Here is a 14843-nt window from a genome sequence, read left to right on the forward strand (position 1 = left end):
TTGAACTCAAGGCAAAACTTTTTCTTTCTTTTTGGATAGAATGAGGAAGGGTTATAACCCCTTTTCCCATTGGAAGATTTCCTTTCTGTTACTGTACTGGGGACAACTCAAAATGTGATATTTTCTTTTACTTTCGCTTTCAATGATGAGAGCAAATGGAAAAAATAGGGTGAATGTCCCTAACGGGGTACAGATCTTAACGACAGGTGTTCCAATCCATCTCCACGCTATCTAAAGCAAAAAAAAAAAAAGTTTTGTCTTTACTTAGATTTTAATGTGGGTGTGTTGATACTACACAAACATGCTACATTCCATTGATTTGAACATTTATAACTATTATTATTCTTCTTTTTTTTTTTTTTTCACTAGGCCCCTGTGTTATTATGTCTCTGAAACCGGAGAGAAGGAAGATCGATTCATCTGCTCTGCACAGGATTGCTGCAGACATGAGCAACCTAATAGAGAACCTGGACACCAGCGAGCTCCACTTCGATGGAGAGGAAGTAGATGCTGATGTCATTGGTGACTCTAAAGCAAGCGGCAAGTGTTCCATCACATCTGAGCCCAAAAACTACATTAACATAATTGAGTGAAGTGGATAAGTTTATACAAGCCTTTTGATAACCCTAAGCATTACACAACTATATTACAATCTAAGTGTACTCCAGGGTCTTGCCTAAAGCCAGACATTTGGCCGATTTAGCAAGAACCAGACTAATTCTGATTCATGTGTGGGCAGGTTGTACAGAAGTCGATCTACCGATCAGTTTCTGTGCAACCTCCCTGTCAGATTTTCCCCACTCAATCAGCACTGTAGGCTATAGCTTGAAACGCTGATTAGTGTATTCTACTGTCAGAATACAGTAGCTCAGCAGGGCATGATTCACACATAGGGCAGCCCATCCGCCTGAATGGGCTTCCCTACAAGCAGCAATCCCCCAAAGAAGCTTCAGAACTTTTTTTTTTCTTTAAGAGTGGAGCTTGGTGCGTTTTTTTGGTGCTGCGCATTTCTGAAATGCAAGGAAATGCACAGTTGTGAATGGAGCCTCATTGTTATTTCACTATCAGGCCCCATTCACATCTAGCTTAGTGGAAGTGCACGTTTTTGTGGTTCATTTTTCCTTTGACATGCATAGGGCAGCCTGTTTATTTCAATTGGCTGCACAACATGTGGCTTACTGGACGTTTTGGCGTTTTGTGACTTGTTTTTTACTGTGTGTTTTGCAGCATTTGCCATTGTTTTTTTTCAGATGGCAAAATGTGTATTTTGCTTCTGTTTGGTGTGCCATTAACAATTATTGGCACTGAAAGGGCAACTAGTAATTTTAGGTGCATTAAGAGTGCCATACATTATACAATCTTATTGTACAATCTTTTTAGAGTTACCAAATTTATATAATAGGAGGAAACGCCAATCTCTCTATATCCAATCAGGCAGGCCCTTGCACTACGTAATTGATGGCAGATGTAAAGGACATTGTACAATCAGATTGTATAGTGAGTGTATGGCCACCTTTTATAGATGTAAACTTACTAATTGCGCTTTTAGTGCCATTAATTGTTAATGGCACACCAAACATGGAAGCGAACACATTTTGCTATGTGAAAAAACGAGTGGCAAATGCTGCAAAGCATTTACGCACAGTAAAAAACACGCAACCCACAAAACGCCAAAATGTCCCATAAGTCACATATAGCACAGCCCATTGTCACAGAAAAAACGAGCCACAAAACATTCGCTCCCACTATGCTAGATGTGAATGGGGTCTGAAAGTGAAATTTGTGCGGTAACACAAGAACAATGAGGCTCCATTCACATCTGTGCATTTCATTACATTTCAGAAATGTGCTGCATTAAGAATTGCAGTAAAAAATGCACCATTCACCACTTATTCAGGTGGATGGGCTGCTCTATGTGTGATGAGTGAAAATGCTCCAAAACACCTCCCCCTCGCTAAAAAAAAAAAAAAAAAAAAAAAAAAAAGTGGGAATTCGAGTTTCTGCTATGCAGAGATTTAAACAGGGCTTGACAGCTGAGTGTTTCTGTCCCCTCCCTCCTATCTACTTGTATGAAGATGGCCATACACTATGCAGTCTGATTGTTTATTTAGTGTGAAGGGTGATCACTGATTGCATTTAGTTTTAAAAAAAAACATGCAGCTGGGAATGAGAGGGTGGATGATGCAGGGTGTGTGCTAATGAGGTCAGCTGGTGAACACCTTCCTGTGTCATGACCTGAAGTCTGTTCAGGAAGTAAGACAGAAGCAATAGATACATTTGGAAACATGGGTGGAGGACAGTAAGGTGAGTGTCTGTAAATTTTATGGAAATTGGTTTAGGGTATCCCCGCGCTGTCGTCAAGGGCCTAAACTATTTAAAAGGGTAGGTTGCAGCAAACTACCGACAGGGGTATGAACCCTAACCCCCAGATAATAAAAGTGAAAATCAAACAGATGGTGTTGCGCTACCTGAACTAGATATAAATATAAATATAAAGAGCCTAGTACTGGAAAAATTAAAATCTAACTATAAATCAACTAACCTAAAATAAAAGTTAAGGTGTCTTGTGCTAGTGTATTCTAAAACTTGAATTCCAGAAATCATATGTTATATATCAACATAAGTAACTAAGCAAAAGGAAAAAATATTCCATAAAGTGCAAATGTTAAAACGTGCAATTCGTAATGCATGAACAAATGATAGAATACAGTCTATAGTGAAATTAGATAAAGTGCCAGTGATAATAAGTTCCGTAATCTTCTTGAAAGTAAAAAAGTTATTAAATATATATATAAGACAGTCTATATAAAAGCTGCAATAGGTGCTCAGTGACTTGTTCAGTGCTTCTCAAAAAAGAAAAATAGGTGCCAGCAATCGTGTTGTAATTTCTGTGTCTCCAGTATACACGGCACACTAGGTGAAATGGCCCCTTACCTTACTGCTGTAAGGTAAACAGCAAATCAAGCAGCAAAAACAGGGGTGCAGGGATTCTATCCCAATTCCTAGCAGGTGGATCTTGGTCCCCTCAGGTAGGTATTTTTCCTCTCAGATAGTTTCCATATAGATCTTTAGCTTCAGTATAGCTCCCAGAGGTCTCATAGGAAAGATAGAGGTACACTCGGATGGTGAAGTACGTTCGTAAAATTTATTGTAACGAAATATAAAAAGAGGTACTCACAAACATACGATAAAATACAGCATTAAAAACGGACGAGCAATCCGCTCGTGTATGCGAACGTCACTTCCGGTATCCTCGTTCCGACGCGTATCGTCACTGGTCACGTGACTTCATCAGGGGATGAAGTCACGTGACCAGTGACGATACGCGTCGGAACGAGGATACCGGAAGTGACGTTCGCATACACGAGCGGATTGCTCGTCCGTTTTTAATGCTGTATTTTATCGTATGTTTGTGAGTACCTCTTTTTATATTTCGTTACAATAAATTTTACGAACGTACTTCACCATCCGAGTGTACCTCTATCTTTCCTATGAGACCTCTGGGAGCTATACTGAAGCTAAAGATCTATATGGAAACTATCTGAGAGGAAAAATACCTACCTGAGGGGACCAAGATCCACCTGCTAGGAATTGGTATAGAATCCCTGCACCCCTGTTTTTGCTGCTTGATTTGCTGTTTACCTTACAGCAGTAAGGTAAGGGGCCATTTCACCTAGTGTGCCGTGTATACTGGAGACACAGAAATTACAACACGATTGCTGGCACCTATTTTTCTTTTTTGAGAAGCACTGAACAAGTCACTGAGCACCTATTGCAGCTTTTATATAGACTGTCTTATATATATATTTAATAACTTTTTTACTTTCAAGAAGATTACGGAACTTATTATCACTGGCACTTTATCTAATTTCACTATAGACTGTATTCTATCATTTGTTCATGCATTACGAATTGCACGTTTTAACATTTGCACTTTATGGAATATTTTTTCCTTTTGCTTAGTTACTTATGTTGATATATAACATATGATTTCTGGAATTCAAGTTTTAGAATACACTAGCACAAGACACCTTAACTTTTATTTTAGGTTAGTTGATTTATAGTTAGATTTTAATTTTTCCAGTACTAGGCTCTTTATATTTATATTTATATCTAGTTCAGGTAGCGCAACACCATCTGTTTGATTTTCACTCAAATTTTATGGAAAGCTTTGATATTTTTCCAAAAATGTACATGAATGCTATATTTGTGTATAGGGGAGCTGGAATTTAGAAAAAAAAAGTGAACAAAAGGTGAACTTAGCCTTTAAATGAAGCAGTCCTATTTTGGACATGTGAGAAGACTTGACTTTCTGGAAAAGACGATAACACACAGAAAATTTGTGAAGCTTTTGGTTTCATGGTGAATGCACTGACTGTTGAATACTGTAGCTCTGCTTTGTAGCGATTTCAGTAAAGTGGGGAATAAATTGTCCAAGACTTCCAACATTATTCATTAAATTCATACAGGAAAACCCTGCATTCGTTTCATGCTCCTAGCTTTAGGTATGCCGGTTTAGTTAAGGATTTCCTGATGGTGGGGTATTATCAGCATTCGTTTTTTGATTTTAGCTTTTAAATATCATGTTTTTCTTATTTTAGGTGTCAGCATTCCTTTCTCTATTATTTATAACACAAAGGGGTTTAAAGAACCTGATCTCCAAATCTTCTTGCCAGGATGTCCTATAAAAGTCAAGGTTCTAGAGGCAGAGCGTTTTGCTACTTCATCTACATCAAAGGTGAGAACTAATGAAACTTAATAAAGCGCACCGCAATAATCCATGGCAGTCATCTTTTGGTTGTGAATACTCTTTACTAATTTCAGTGACTATTGCCATTTGTTACTGCAAGTGATTGTTCCTTGCTCTGTATACACTCCATTAGAATATGCTGAAGTTTGATAGAAGTCTTGGAAAAATGTTTTACCCTTAATACAGGATGCAACTGCTTTTGGACCTATTTTCACCCCTCAAGAGGATCTGGTCTCCTCAATTAATCTCTGATCCACCAGGCTATGTTTGTATTTCTTCCAAAAAAAGTGACAAATTGAATTTCACAGTCTGGGTCACATCCTCAGTAACACTTTTTTCAGGATTCAGAGAGTAGGAGAAAGATGACAACAGTGTGTCAATGGTTAGTTGCCCAGCCTGCTGTAACTGCATTATGACACTTAACTGAGCTTTACTTTTGGGGTAAGAGGATCATGGGCACTGCTTTCTGTGGTAAGACCCTCCTTCACCCTCTCATCACATGTTCTTGGGGATAATAGGAAACATTCAGTGCAGATGAAATGGCGTGGTAAAGGAGGATGCTGCTGTAGTCCAAATGTTGTTGTGGATTGCATTGTCACAGGCTTGGTGCCTGGTGTTGAGGCTCTGGCACTCCATGAGACAGAGCTGCAGTATGGAACCTGAGGCCAATTCCTATAATTGGAAGGCAGGAGATGAGAGCAAATGTAAATGCATATGTGGTAGCCAATAAGCTTTTTAGATTGTTACTATTGAATCTACATTTTTAATAAAAAATATTTCTCCCATCTTCTTTATATTACTTGCCTATCCCAATAAGTAAATTCAGACCGCTCCCTTTGAAGCTATACTTCTTTTTACTACTTATGACACAGCCTCTGTTATGGAGACTTTGTTACCCTAAGTAACGCTGAAAGTACAAATGAAGGAAAATGGCCATGCACAGATACACCATACCACTAGACATCTGATACTATGCTATGGTATCTGTCACAGAGCCATTAGTGGTAGATATTAGTCCTGTATGTTGTGAGGTGAGACCTCCCTGGATCTGAGTTTTTTTTCCAGCACATCCCTCGATGCTCGATTGGATTGAGATTTGGAATATTTGGAAGCCAAGTCAAATTGTCGTGTTCCTCAAACCATCCTGAAATTCATCAAACCAAGCTACCTTCTTCCAGTGCTCCTGTGGACTAGTCCTGATGATCACGTGCCCTTTGTAGGCACTTTTGTCTGTAAACATGGGTTAGCATGGGCTCCCCGACCAGTCTACAGCTGTGCTGCCTCATATCCAACAGACTCTGTGTTCTGATACCTTTCTATCAGAGCCAGCATTACCTTTTTACCATTTTGTACTACAGTAGCTCTACTATTGGATGGAAATGCACAGACCAGCCTTTGCTCACCATGTTTACCATTCTTTTTTTTCCTTGGACCACTTTTGATAGGTCCTTAACTGCAGCACACTAGCAACATTCTACAAGAACTGCAGTTTGTAAGTTGCGCTGATCTAGTTATCTAGCCTTTACAATTTGGCCCTTGTCAAAGTTGCTTGCATCCTTATGCTTGCCCATTTTTTCCGGCTTTCAACACATCAATTGCAGAGACCACACATTCACTTGCTGCCTAATATATCCTACTCGCATTAAGATGCCATTGTAATGAGATAATCAATGTTAGTCATCTGTCAGTGGCCATAATGGTATGGCTGGTTGTTGTATACTTGTATAGCAAAAGAAATGCACAGCAGTAAGGAAATATCAGCGATAACCCTGCCACTACAAATTATATACTATGCATAATAGCATGTACTAATGTATGCAATGTGAAATTTGCATTAGAACCTGACTCCTGCCAATTGTTTTTTCATTTTTGGGCACATTATGGGGAAGAATTAGGATGTTGGTTTTGGTTTCTTTTACAAGTGAAGAGATCCTTTTGCTTCCTGCCCTTGTAACGCAATGTCCGAGGGATGGTAATTGATGGAACCTCTATCCAGTGGGAAGAGAACGCAACAAATACACCTTTTATTAGTATAGTGGAGATTTATTTTTCACTTGTCCTGGTGACCCCTTCATCTCCTTTCCTGCCATGTCCTGGAAAATCTGACAGATTGGGACCCAGATGGAATTGGGACCCGACTTCCATCCGACTTCAATGTACAGGATCTAACTTTGATCCAGACAATACCAGGCCCTCTGGTATGAATCTTTAGGGGAAATAAAAAAAAAAAAAACTACCCAGGGTTCCCTCTTCCAAGTCTATACCAGACCCTTAGGTCTGGTATGGTTTTTAAGGGGAGCCTCCACACCATGGGGTCCCCCCCCCCCCCAAAATCCATACCAGACCCTAATCCGAGCATGCACCCCGGAAGGTCAGGAAAGGGGGGGCGAGTAAGAGGGGGTGTGTGCTTTGGGGCAGGGGGGTCCTGTGCCCCCAAAGCACCTTGTCCCCATGTTAATGGGGACAAGGGCCTCTTCCCGACAATCCTGGCAGGATCTTGTTGGGGTCTGTGGGCGGGGGGCGGCCCCCAGATACCAGCCCCCCACCCTATGTGAATGAATGTGGGATACATTGTACCCCTGCCCATTCACACCAAATAAAAATGGATTTATCTGTGCTTTCCAGTGCACACAGTTTTCTTTCTCTGGAAAATTCAACTCCATCTTTTCCCTTGTATAATAATGGTCAAGTCATTTGTTTTATTTGTAGTTCAATGTGTTGCTAGCATAAGAATTGTACTTCTCTACAGTAGCTGAGTGTCTGGCACTTGATATAATCATTTACAGACATGTGAACTCATTATCCTTGCTATGGTGGTCCTCAAGTCTGTAGATGTCTCAGATAATTATCTGCATTGCCCAAATCCAGTCTGGTTTCTCCAGGTTGGGAATTCTGATGGATCTTATTTGTTGCTACAGAGTTCATCTGCCAGACCGTTTAATGTCTAAAAATCATTATTCTTAACGTTGTGTTCTAATTTCCTCCCCATCCTTTTTTCATTTGCATGTACTGTAAAAGGTATCCCAGAAACTTGCATTTATTAATGTTCCTTCTGTTTAATTTCAGACTTCAGTTTTGAGCATTTACACAATTGAGCTGACTCATGGGGAATTCACGTGGCAAGTCAAGAGGAAATATAAGCACTTTCAGGACCTTCACAGAGAACTACTACGATACAAAGCTTTCATCCGCATCCCCATTCCCACTAGAAGGTAATGTCCTCATTGGCTTAATTCTGTGATTGGAATCTCTTGCACATGGCTGAGACTAATGGCTGTTATTTACAGCCACACAGTAAGAAGACAGACTGTAAGAAGAGACGATGTGAGGGCCATGCCAAGTCTACCTCGGAATGCCGAGATGGTCAGAGAGGAGCAGTCCTCAAGCAGAAGGGTAATTTTAGCCCAAGCTCAAAGCTATTTCTAAGACTGGACTTTGGGAGAAGACCTCTTTTATTTAAAGCTTGCCTTACTACATCTCTAAATTCCAGACATTTGATTTTTTACTTATTGTTTTCATATGTGTAATAGTGTAATGATTCATATTTGGGGAGGAAGGAGGGGTGGACGGAAAAAAATTGACAGCTATTCTGTTTTTTGTTTTTTAAATCAAAATGGTAAGGGTAGGAGCAGTTTTCTTTTGCTGCTGTCATCCCTTCAGCTCACTCTCTCGAATACTGTACAAACACTCTCCCCACCACTGCACTTTTGCACGCTTCCTCACTCAGTCACTGCACTTATATGCACATCCTCACTCCCCACTTCTGCAACATTGTGGTTCTACACCACTGCACCACCATGCTTAAACTCAACTTTACCCTTCCCCACTAAACCAACATGCCCTTCTTTGCTTTCTGCCACTGCACCAACACACACAATCCCACTGCACCAATATGCACTTCAGTCTCTGCCATTGACTTGACATATACTTCGCCACCATTACAATGATATTCCCTTTCCCTAATAATGCAATTGCAATATGGGAAAGTTCCTCTAAGAGGTTTTTTTTAGCAGCAAAAAGAGGTTAAATTGATCAAAAAAAGGAAAAAGGGTAACTGTTTGTAAAATTCTTATTACAAACCCCAGGGGTATCTATGTGGCTGGCATTCTGTAATGTAATGTTTTGCTCCACTGTATCAATATCACTATTTATGATGAAATGTGTTTTGTATTGTATAACCAGAGCTCACATTTTAATTCATACATGCTATTGGAACTTCATATGGCAATAAAAATAATTTTACAAACAGTTGCCTCTTCCTATTTTTTTGTTTTTATCACTTTAACCCCTTTTTGCTGCTAAAAAAAAACCTTGGGGGGAACTTTTCCATATTACAATTATTTCGGGGTGTGAGGCCCCTTCATTTCTAAATGTGTGATTTCTTCATTTCCATGCCTGATGTAATTTACGCAGCCACATGATTCTGTTCTGTTCTATATCCTCCTTTCAAGCTGGGTACACATATTACAATCCAATTGTACAATCTGTGCAATCTTCTCAGGATTTACCAACAACTATGTAGTGTGTGGGCCTAACTAAATGACTCATCTAATTGTATCTCTTCAGGTTGGTTATCCCACTACATGAATCAAAAAGCAAGAGAGGGAGTTTAGGGATTTTAACGGTGCAAATGACAATTAGATAGTAAACATTATTAAATAGGATAACGAATTTATAATACAAATATTTATTAAATTCAAAGTTAAAATCATTAACAGATTATGCTTGAGAGATAAAAACACGGGACAATACAGTGCAATGGTTGTTCTCATTAAACACACATAATCCCCACATGTTTCGCAATAGGTTGCTTCTTCAGGGGTTGTGTGAATATTTCAACGAAATCTAAACCAAAATACAACATAATATAGTAACAAAATATATTACAAAAATGTGTCAAGAATCAATAAGTATGAGTGCAGACTTGAGAAAGAGGAAAAAAATAAAAACCCACCTTAAACCACTACGTAGATGATAAAGTAGGGAATTTGTCCACCTCAGGAGTTAACCACAACCGTGCTGGATCGCAGGGGGCTAAAAAACCAGCCCAAAATAGCTGATAGAAGAGAGTATACAATGAAAAAAAGAAAAAAAAAGATTTTTTGAAATAAATAATTGAATAAATAAATATAAAGGTTGCTCAAATAAGTCAACCTAAAGGGGGTAAATACCCTCCCAAATACAAAAATTAAAAAAAAATAGTAAAGATGTATTTATATTTCAATGAATACTTACATCAATTAAATAATTGTGAAAATATGGGCGAGCGTTGAAAATTTAGCACTCAAGAAGACAGACTTCCGAAAGAGTACCAACTGAGCAAAAAATCAAAAAGGAGACAGAAAAAAAGGAAAAAAAAGGAAAAAAAAATATAATAAATAAAATATATACATATATATATATATATATATATATATATATATATATATATATATATATATATATATATATATATATATACATATACATATATATATACACATACATACATACACACAATAGAAATTAAAGAGTGGAACCCCGAAATATAGGATTTTGGGTTAATGAATGAATACAGAGATGATGAGAATCATGGTGATAACCCAAGTATATAAAGTCTATGTGGCAAAGCCAGAACCAAACCAGAAAGAGAAAGAAATTAGATGTGCATGTGGAAAAGGAGCTGAATAGCAGTGCAGAGCGTAAGAATTGGAAATAAAAAAAAAAAAAAAATTTAAATTAAAAAAAATCAACAATGGGGAAAGGAAACGAATTCAGGCAAATAGAAATAACAGCTATAATAGTATAAGATAGATGTAGCTGATAACTCACTGGAGGGTACAAGGTCTTGAGAGTAAAGCGTCACCCTTGGCTGCAGCTAGCAAGGAATGACAGTGTAACGCTGGCTTTTTATAAGCCCCGCCATCAAGCCGACGTCTTACGTCGTCGGCTTGATGCGGACAAAGAGAGCGCTAATGTTTGATGTTGAACCACCAAAACTGTTCTATCCCACTACATGGTTGTTGGTATATCTAAAGGAGATTGTACAATCTAAAGCTAGCTATACACTAGTAGATTTGCAACAAACATTTGTATGAATATTCCTAAGAACACGTGTGAAATTAATTGTACATTTGATAACTGGACGATTGTCATTCAGAAGTACTTTAAAATTTTGTTTGCATTCATTCCAAAATCAAATGTAAGAAGTAGTTTCCTGAATGAAAACCACATACATTGATGGAAATTCATTTGTTTGAGAAAAATGTTCTATCCTGCTCTTTCTAATTTTCTTGTCACTGAGGTAAAAAAATTATACTTGCATATAGGCAGTTTACTAAAAAAACGGTTACAAGGTGCACCACATTACTAGCAACAAGACAGTTTATGAAGTGGATGGTTTGGTAATGTTATAGCTATGCCTGAATAAAATATGGATTTCCTCCAACTACAGAATGCTGAGGATCAGGTATACAGTGGATATAAAAAGTCTACACACCCCTGTTAAAATATCAGGTTTCTGTGATGTAAAAAAATAAGACGGATATATTATTTCAGAACTTTTTTTCCACCTTTTTAATGTGACCTATAAACTGTACAACTCAATTTAAAAACAAACTGAAATCTTTTAGGGGAGGGAGGTACAAATAAAAAATAAATAATGTGGTTGCATAAGTGTGCACACCCTCTTATAACTGGGGATGTAGCTGTGTTCAGAATTAAGCAATCACATTCAAACTCCTGTTAAATAGGAGTCAGTACACACCTGCCATCATTTAAAGTGCCACTGATTAAGCCCAAATAAAGTTCAGCTGTTCTAGTAGGTCTTTCTTGGCATTTTCTTAGTCACGTTCTACAGCAAAAGCCATGGTCCACAGAGAGCTTCCAAAGCATCAGAGGAATCTCATTGTTAAGGTATCAGTCAGGAGAAGGGTAAAAAGAATTTCCAAGGCATTAGATATACTATGGAACACAGTGAAGACAGTCATCAAGTGGAGAAAATATGGCACAACAGTGACATTACCAAGAATTGGACGTCCCTCCAAAATTGATGAAAAGACATGAAGAAAACAGATCAGGGAGGCTGCCTAGAGGCCTACAGCAACATTAAAGGAGCTGCAGGGATATCTGCTAAGTATTGGCTGTGTGGTACATGTGACAACAATCTCCCGTATTCTTCATACCCTGTTTCCCCTAAAATAAGACCTAGCATGAGTGTCGGTGATGGCTGCAAAATAAACACTACCCCCCAAATAAACCCCATCCTCTTTCCCCAAAAATAAGCCCTACCCTGAGAATAAGACATAGAAGGACTTTAACTAGGGCTTATTTGGGGGTAGGGCTTATATTGCAGCCATTGTCGACAATCAGGCTTCTGCTAGAAAGCTGAACATGAACATCTTTCAGCAACGACCCAAAGCATACATTCAAATCAACTAAAGAATGGCTACACCAGAAGATTAAAGTTTTGGAATGGCCGAGCCAAAGCCCAGACCTGAATCTGATTGGAAATCTGTGGGGTGATCTGAAGAGGGCTGTACACAAGAGATGCCCTCACAATCTGACAGATTTGGAGTGTTTTTGCAAAGTAGAGTGGGCAAATATTGCCAAGTCAAGATGTGCCACGCTGATGGACTCATACCCAAAAAGACTGAGTGCTGTAATAAAATCAAAAGGTGCTTCAACAAAGTATTAGTTTAAGGGTGTGCTCATTTATGCAACCATATTATTTTATTTTTTTATTTTTACTTCCCTTCACCTAAAAGATTTTAGTTTTGTTGTTCAACTGAATTGTACAGTTTATAGGTCCCATTTAAAGGTGGAAAAAGTTCTGAAATTATTCATCTTTGTCTCATTTTTTTTTTACATCACAGAAATCAGACATTTTAACAGGGGTGTGTCGACTTTTTATATCCACTGTATGTCTTTTTTCCAATATATACAGTTGTATAGAACATGTTGCATTGTGTGTCTGTATTTTTGTAGTACATAAGCAAGCAATCCCCTTCACTTCCTGAGAAATGAATATTTTTATAAAGCCATCTTCTATTTTGAGTATTCTGAGCTCATATAAAATGTTTTTATATTACAGAAACAGCTGGAAGACTACTTAAACGCACTATTAAAGATGCCAATGTACAGAAATTATCATGCTACCGTAAGTGAAAAATGGGTCCATTTCAATGTTTTTCCAGCTGAAACCGTTTTAAATTCAGCTACATTACTGTTTGCATACACATTTGGCAAATTACTATGATTTCAATATTATATTATTGATGCTGCCATATTGTTAGATATTTACACACTTTAAACTACAAGTTGCCCTCTATAAGAGCCATTATCAGCATAGTAATCATGATCTTCCCTTAAGCTATGCAGTGTTTCTTTCTGACCAGGGTTTGTCATTTTCCCATCAGTCTTCAAGTGTTTGCCGTTTGCTTTGAAAGGGCAAATCTTAGATGTAGGAATGCTATAAATGTCAAACCTGCCAGATAAAAAAACATCACTAGACAGAACTGTTCTGGAATTCCTGATCTATTTTCCATAAATGTATTTTTATAAATTCTACTTCTGAAGCAAACTGTGGAATCGGCAATCAGAACACTCATGATTTGTAAGTCAACATATGCTGTGAAGCATAAACTGACAGTTTATAAATACTATGAGTAAAAGTTGCTGTAAAGTGAGTTCTTGAATATCTGAATATCATTCGTAAATATTATGTCCATAATTACTCCTTTGTGGTGTTGCAGTATTAATAGTATTCTTTTCTTGAATGCAAATACTACAAGCAGTGTTATGAGGTATTCAGAATCCCTTGTGTCTGTAGTGAAAGGATTTACAACTTTTTATATGCAATTCATATTCATTTATTGCTTTTATAGTAGACATGTATGCATTCATTAGTGTGTTAATCTGCTATAAATCTCATATAAAAATCTAATCATGTAAAACTAAGACTTACGAACAATAACACACACTCACACCAACTACTACAGTGAGGGGAAAAAAGTATTTGATCCCCTGCTGATTTTCTACATTAGCCCGCTGACAAAGAAATTATCAGTCTATAATTTTAATGGTAGGTTTATTTTAGCAATGAGAGACAAAATAACAGAAATATCCAGAAAAACGCATTTCAAAAAATGTATAAATTGATTTGTATTTTAATGAGTGAAATAAGTATTTGATCCTCTATCAATCAGCAAGATTTTTGTCTCCCATGTGTCTTGTATACATGTAATGAGCTGAGATTAGGAGCACTCTCTTAAAGGGAGTATTCCTAATCTCAGCTTGTTACCTGTATAAAAGACACATGTCCACTGAAGCAAGCCATCAATCAGATTCTAATCTCTCCACCATGGCCAAGACCAAAGAGCTATCCAAGGATATCAGGGACAAGATTGTAGACCTACACATGGCTGGAATGGGCTACCAGACCATAGCCAAGCAGCTTGGTGAGAGGGGGACAACATTTGGTGCAATTAGTCACAAATGGAAGAAACACAAAATAACTGTGACTCTCCCTTGGTCTGGGCCTCCATACAAGTTCTCACATTGTGGAGTTTCAATGAGCATGAGAACAAAGAGAAAGCAGCCCAGAACTATATGGGAGAATCTTGTCAATTAACTCAAGGCAGCTGGGATTATAGTCACCAAGAAAACAATTGTGGACACACTACGCCGTGAAGGACTATAATCCTGCAGTGTCCAGAAGGTTCCCCTGCTCAAGAAAGCATATGTAGAGGCCCCTCTGAAGTTTGCTAATGAACATCTGAATGATTCAAAGGAGAACTGGGTGAAAGTGTTGTGGTCAGATGAGACAAAAATCAAGCTCTTTGGCATCAACTCAATTCGCTGTTTGGAGTCAGAGGAATACTGCCTATGACCCCAAGAACACCATCCCCACTATCAAACATGGAGGTGGAAACATTATGCTTTTTTTTTTTTTTCTGCTAAGGGGACAGGACAACTTCACTGCATCAAAGGGACAGTGGACTGGGCCATTTGCCTGTCAAATCTTGGATGAGAACCTTCTTCCATCAGCCAGAGCATTGAAAATGGGTTGCGGATGGATATTCCAGCATGACAATGACCCAAAACACAGGGCCAA

At 38.2% G+C, this 14843-nt stretch overlaps 1 protein-coding gene across 3 annotated transcripts in view; it reads left to right on the forward strand.

Moving 5' to 3' along the window:
• The window catches only part of PLD1 (phospholipase D1), a 355357-nt gene that overhangs the window by 190717 nt on the left and 149797 nt on the right, over positions 1–14843 (forward strand). For all 3 annotated transcript variants that reach the window (XM_077487973.1, XM_077487974.1, XM_077487972.1), the window contains 5 exons: positions 370–540; positions 4602–4738; positions 7817–7962; positions 8038–8143; positions 12822–12887. In XM_077487973.1, the coding sequence (XP_077344099.1) occupies positions 384–540; positions 4602–4738; positions 7817–7962; positions 8038–8143; positions 12822–12887 (612 nt within the window). In that variant the 5' untranslated portion in view covers positions 370–383. The remainder of the gene's footprint in view (positions 1–369; positions 541–4601; positions 4739–7816; positions 7963–8037; positions 8144–12821; positions 12888–14843) is intronic.

This window comes from Lithobates pipiens, unplaced genomic scaffold (assembly GCF_037356315.1).
Source record: "Lithobates pipiens isolate NorthernLeopardFrog02 unplaced genomic scaffold, aLitPip1_a1.2 Scaffold_18, whole genome shotgun sequence".
NCBI lineage: Eukaryota > Metazoa > Chordata > Amphibia > Anura > Ranidae > Lithobates > Lithobates pipiens.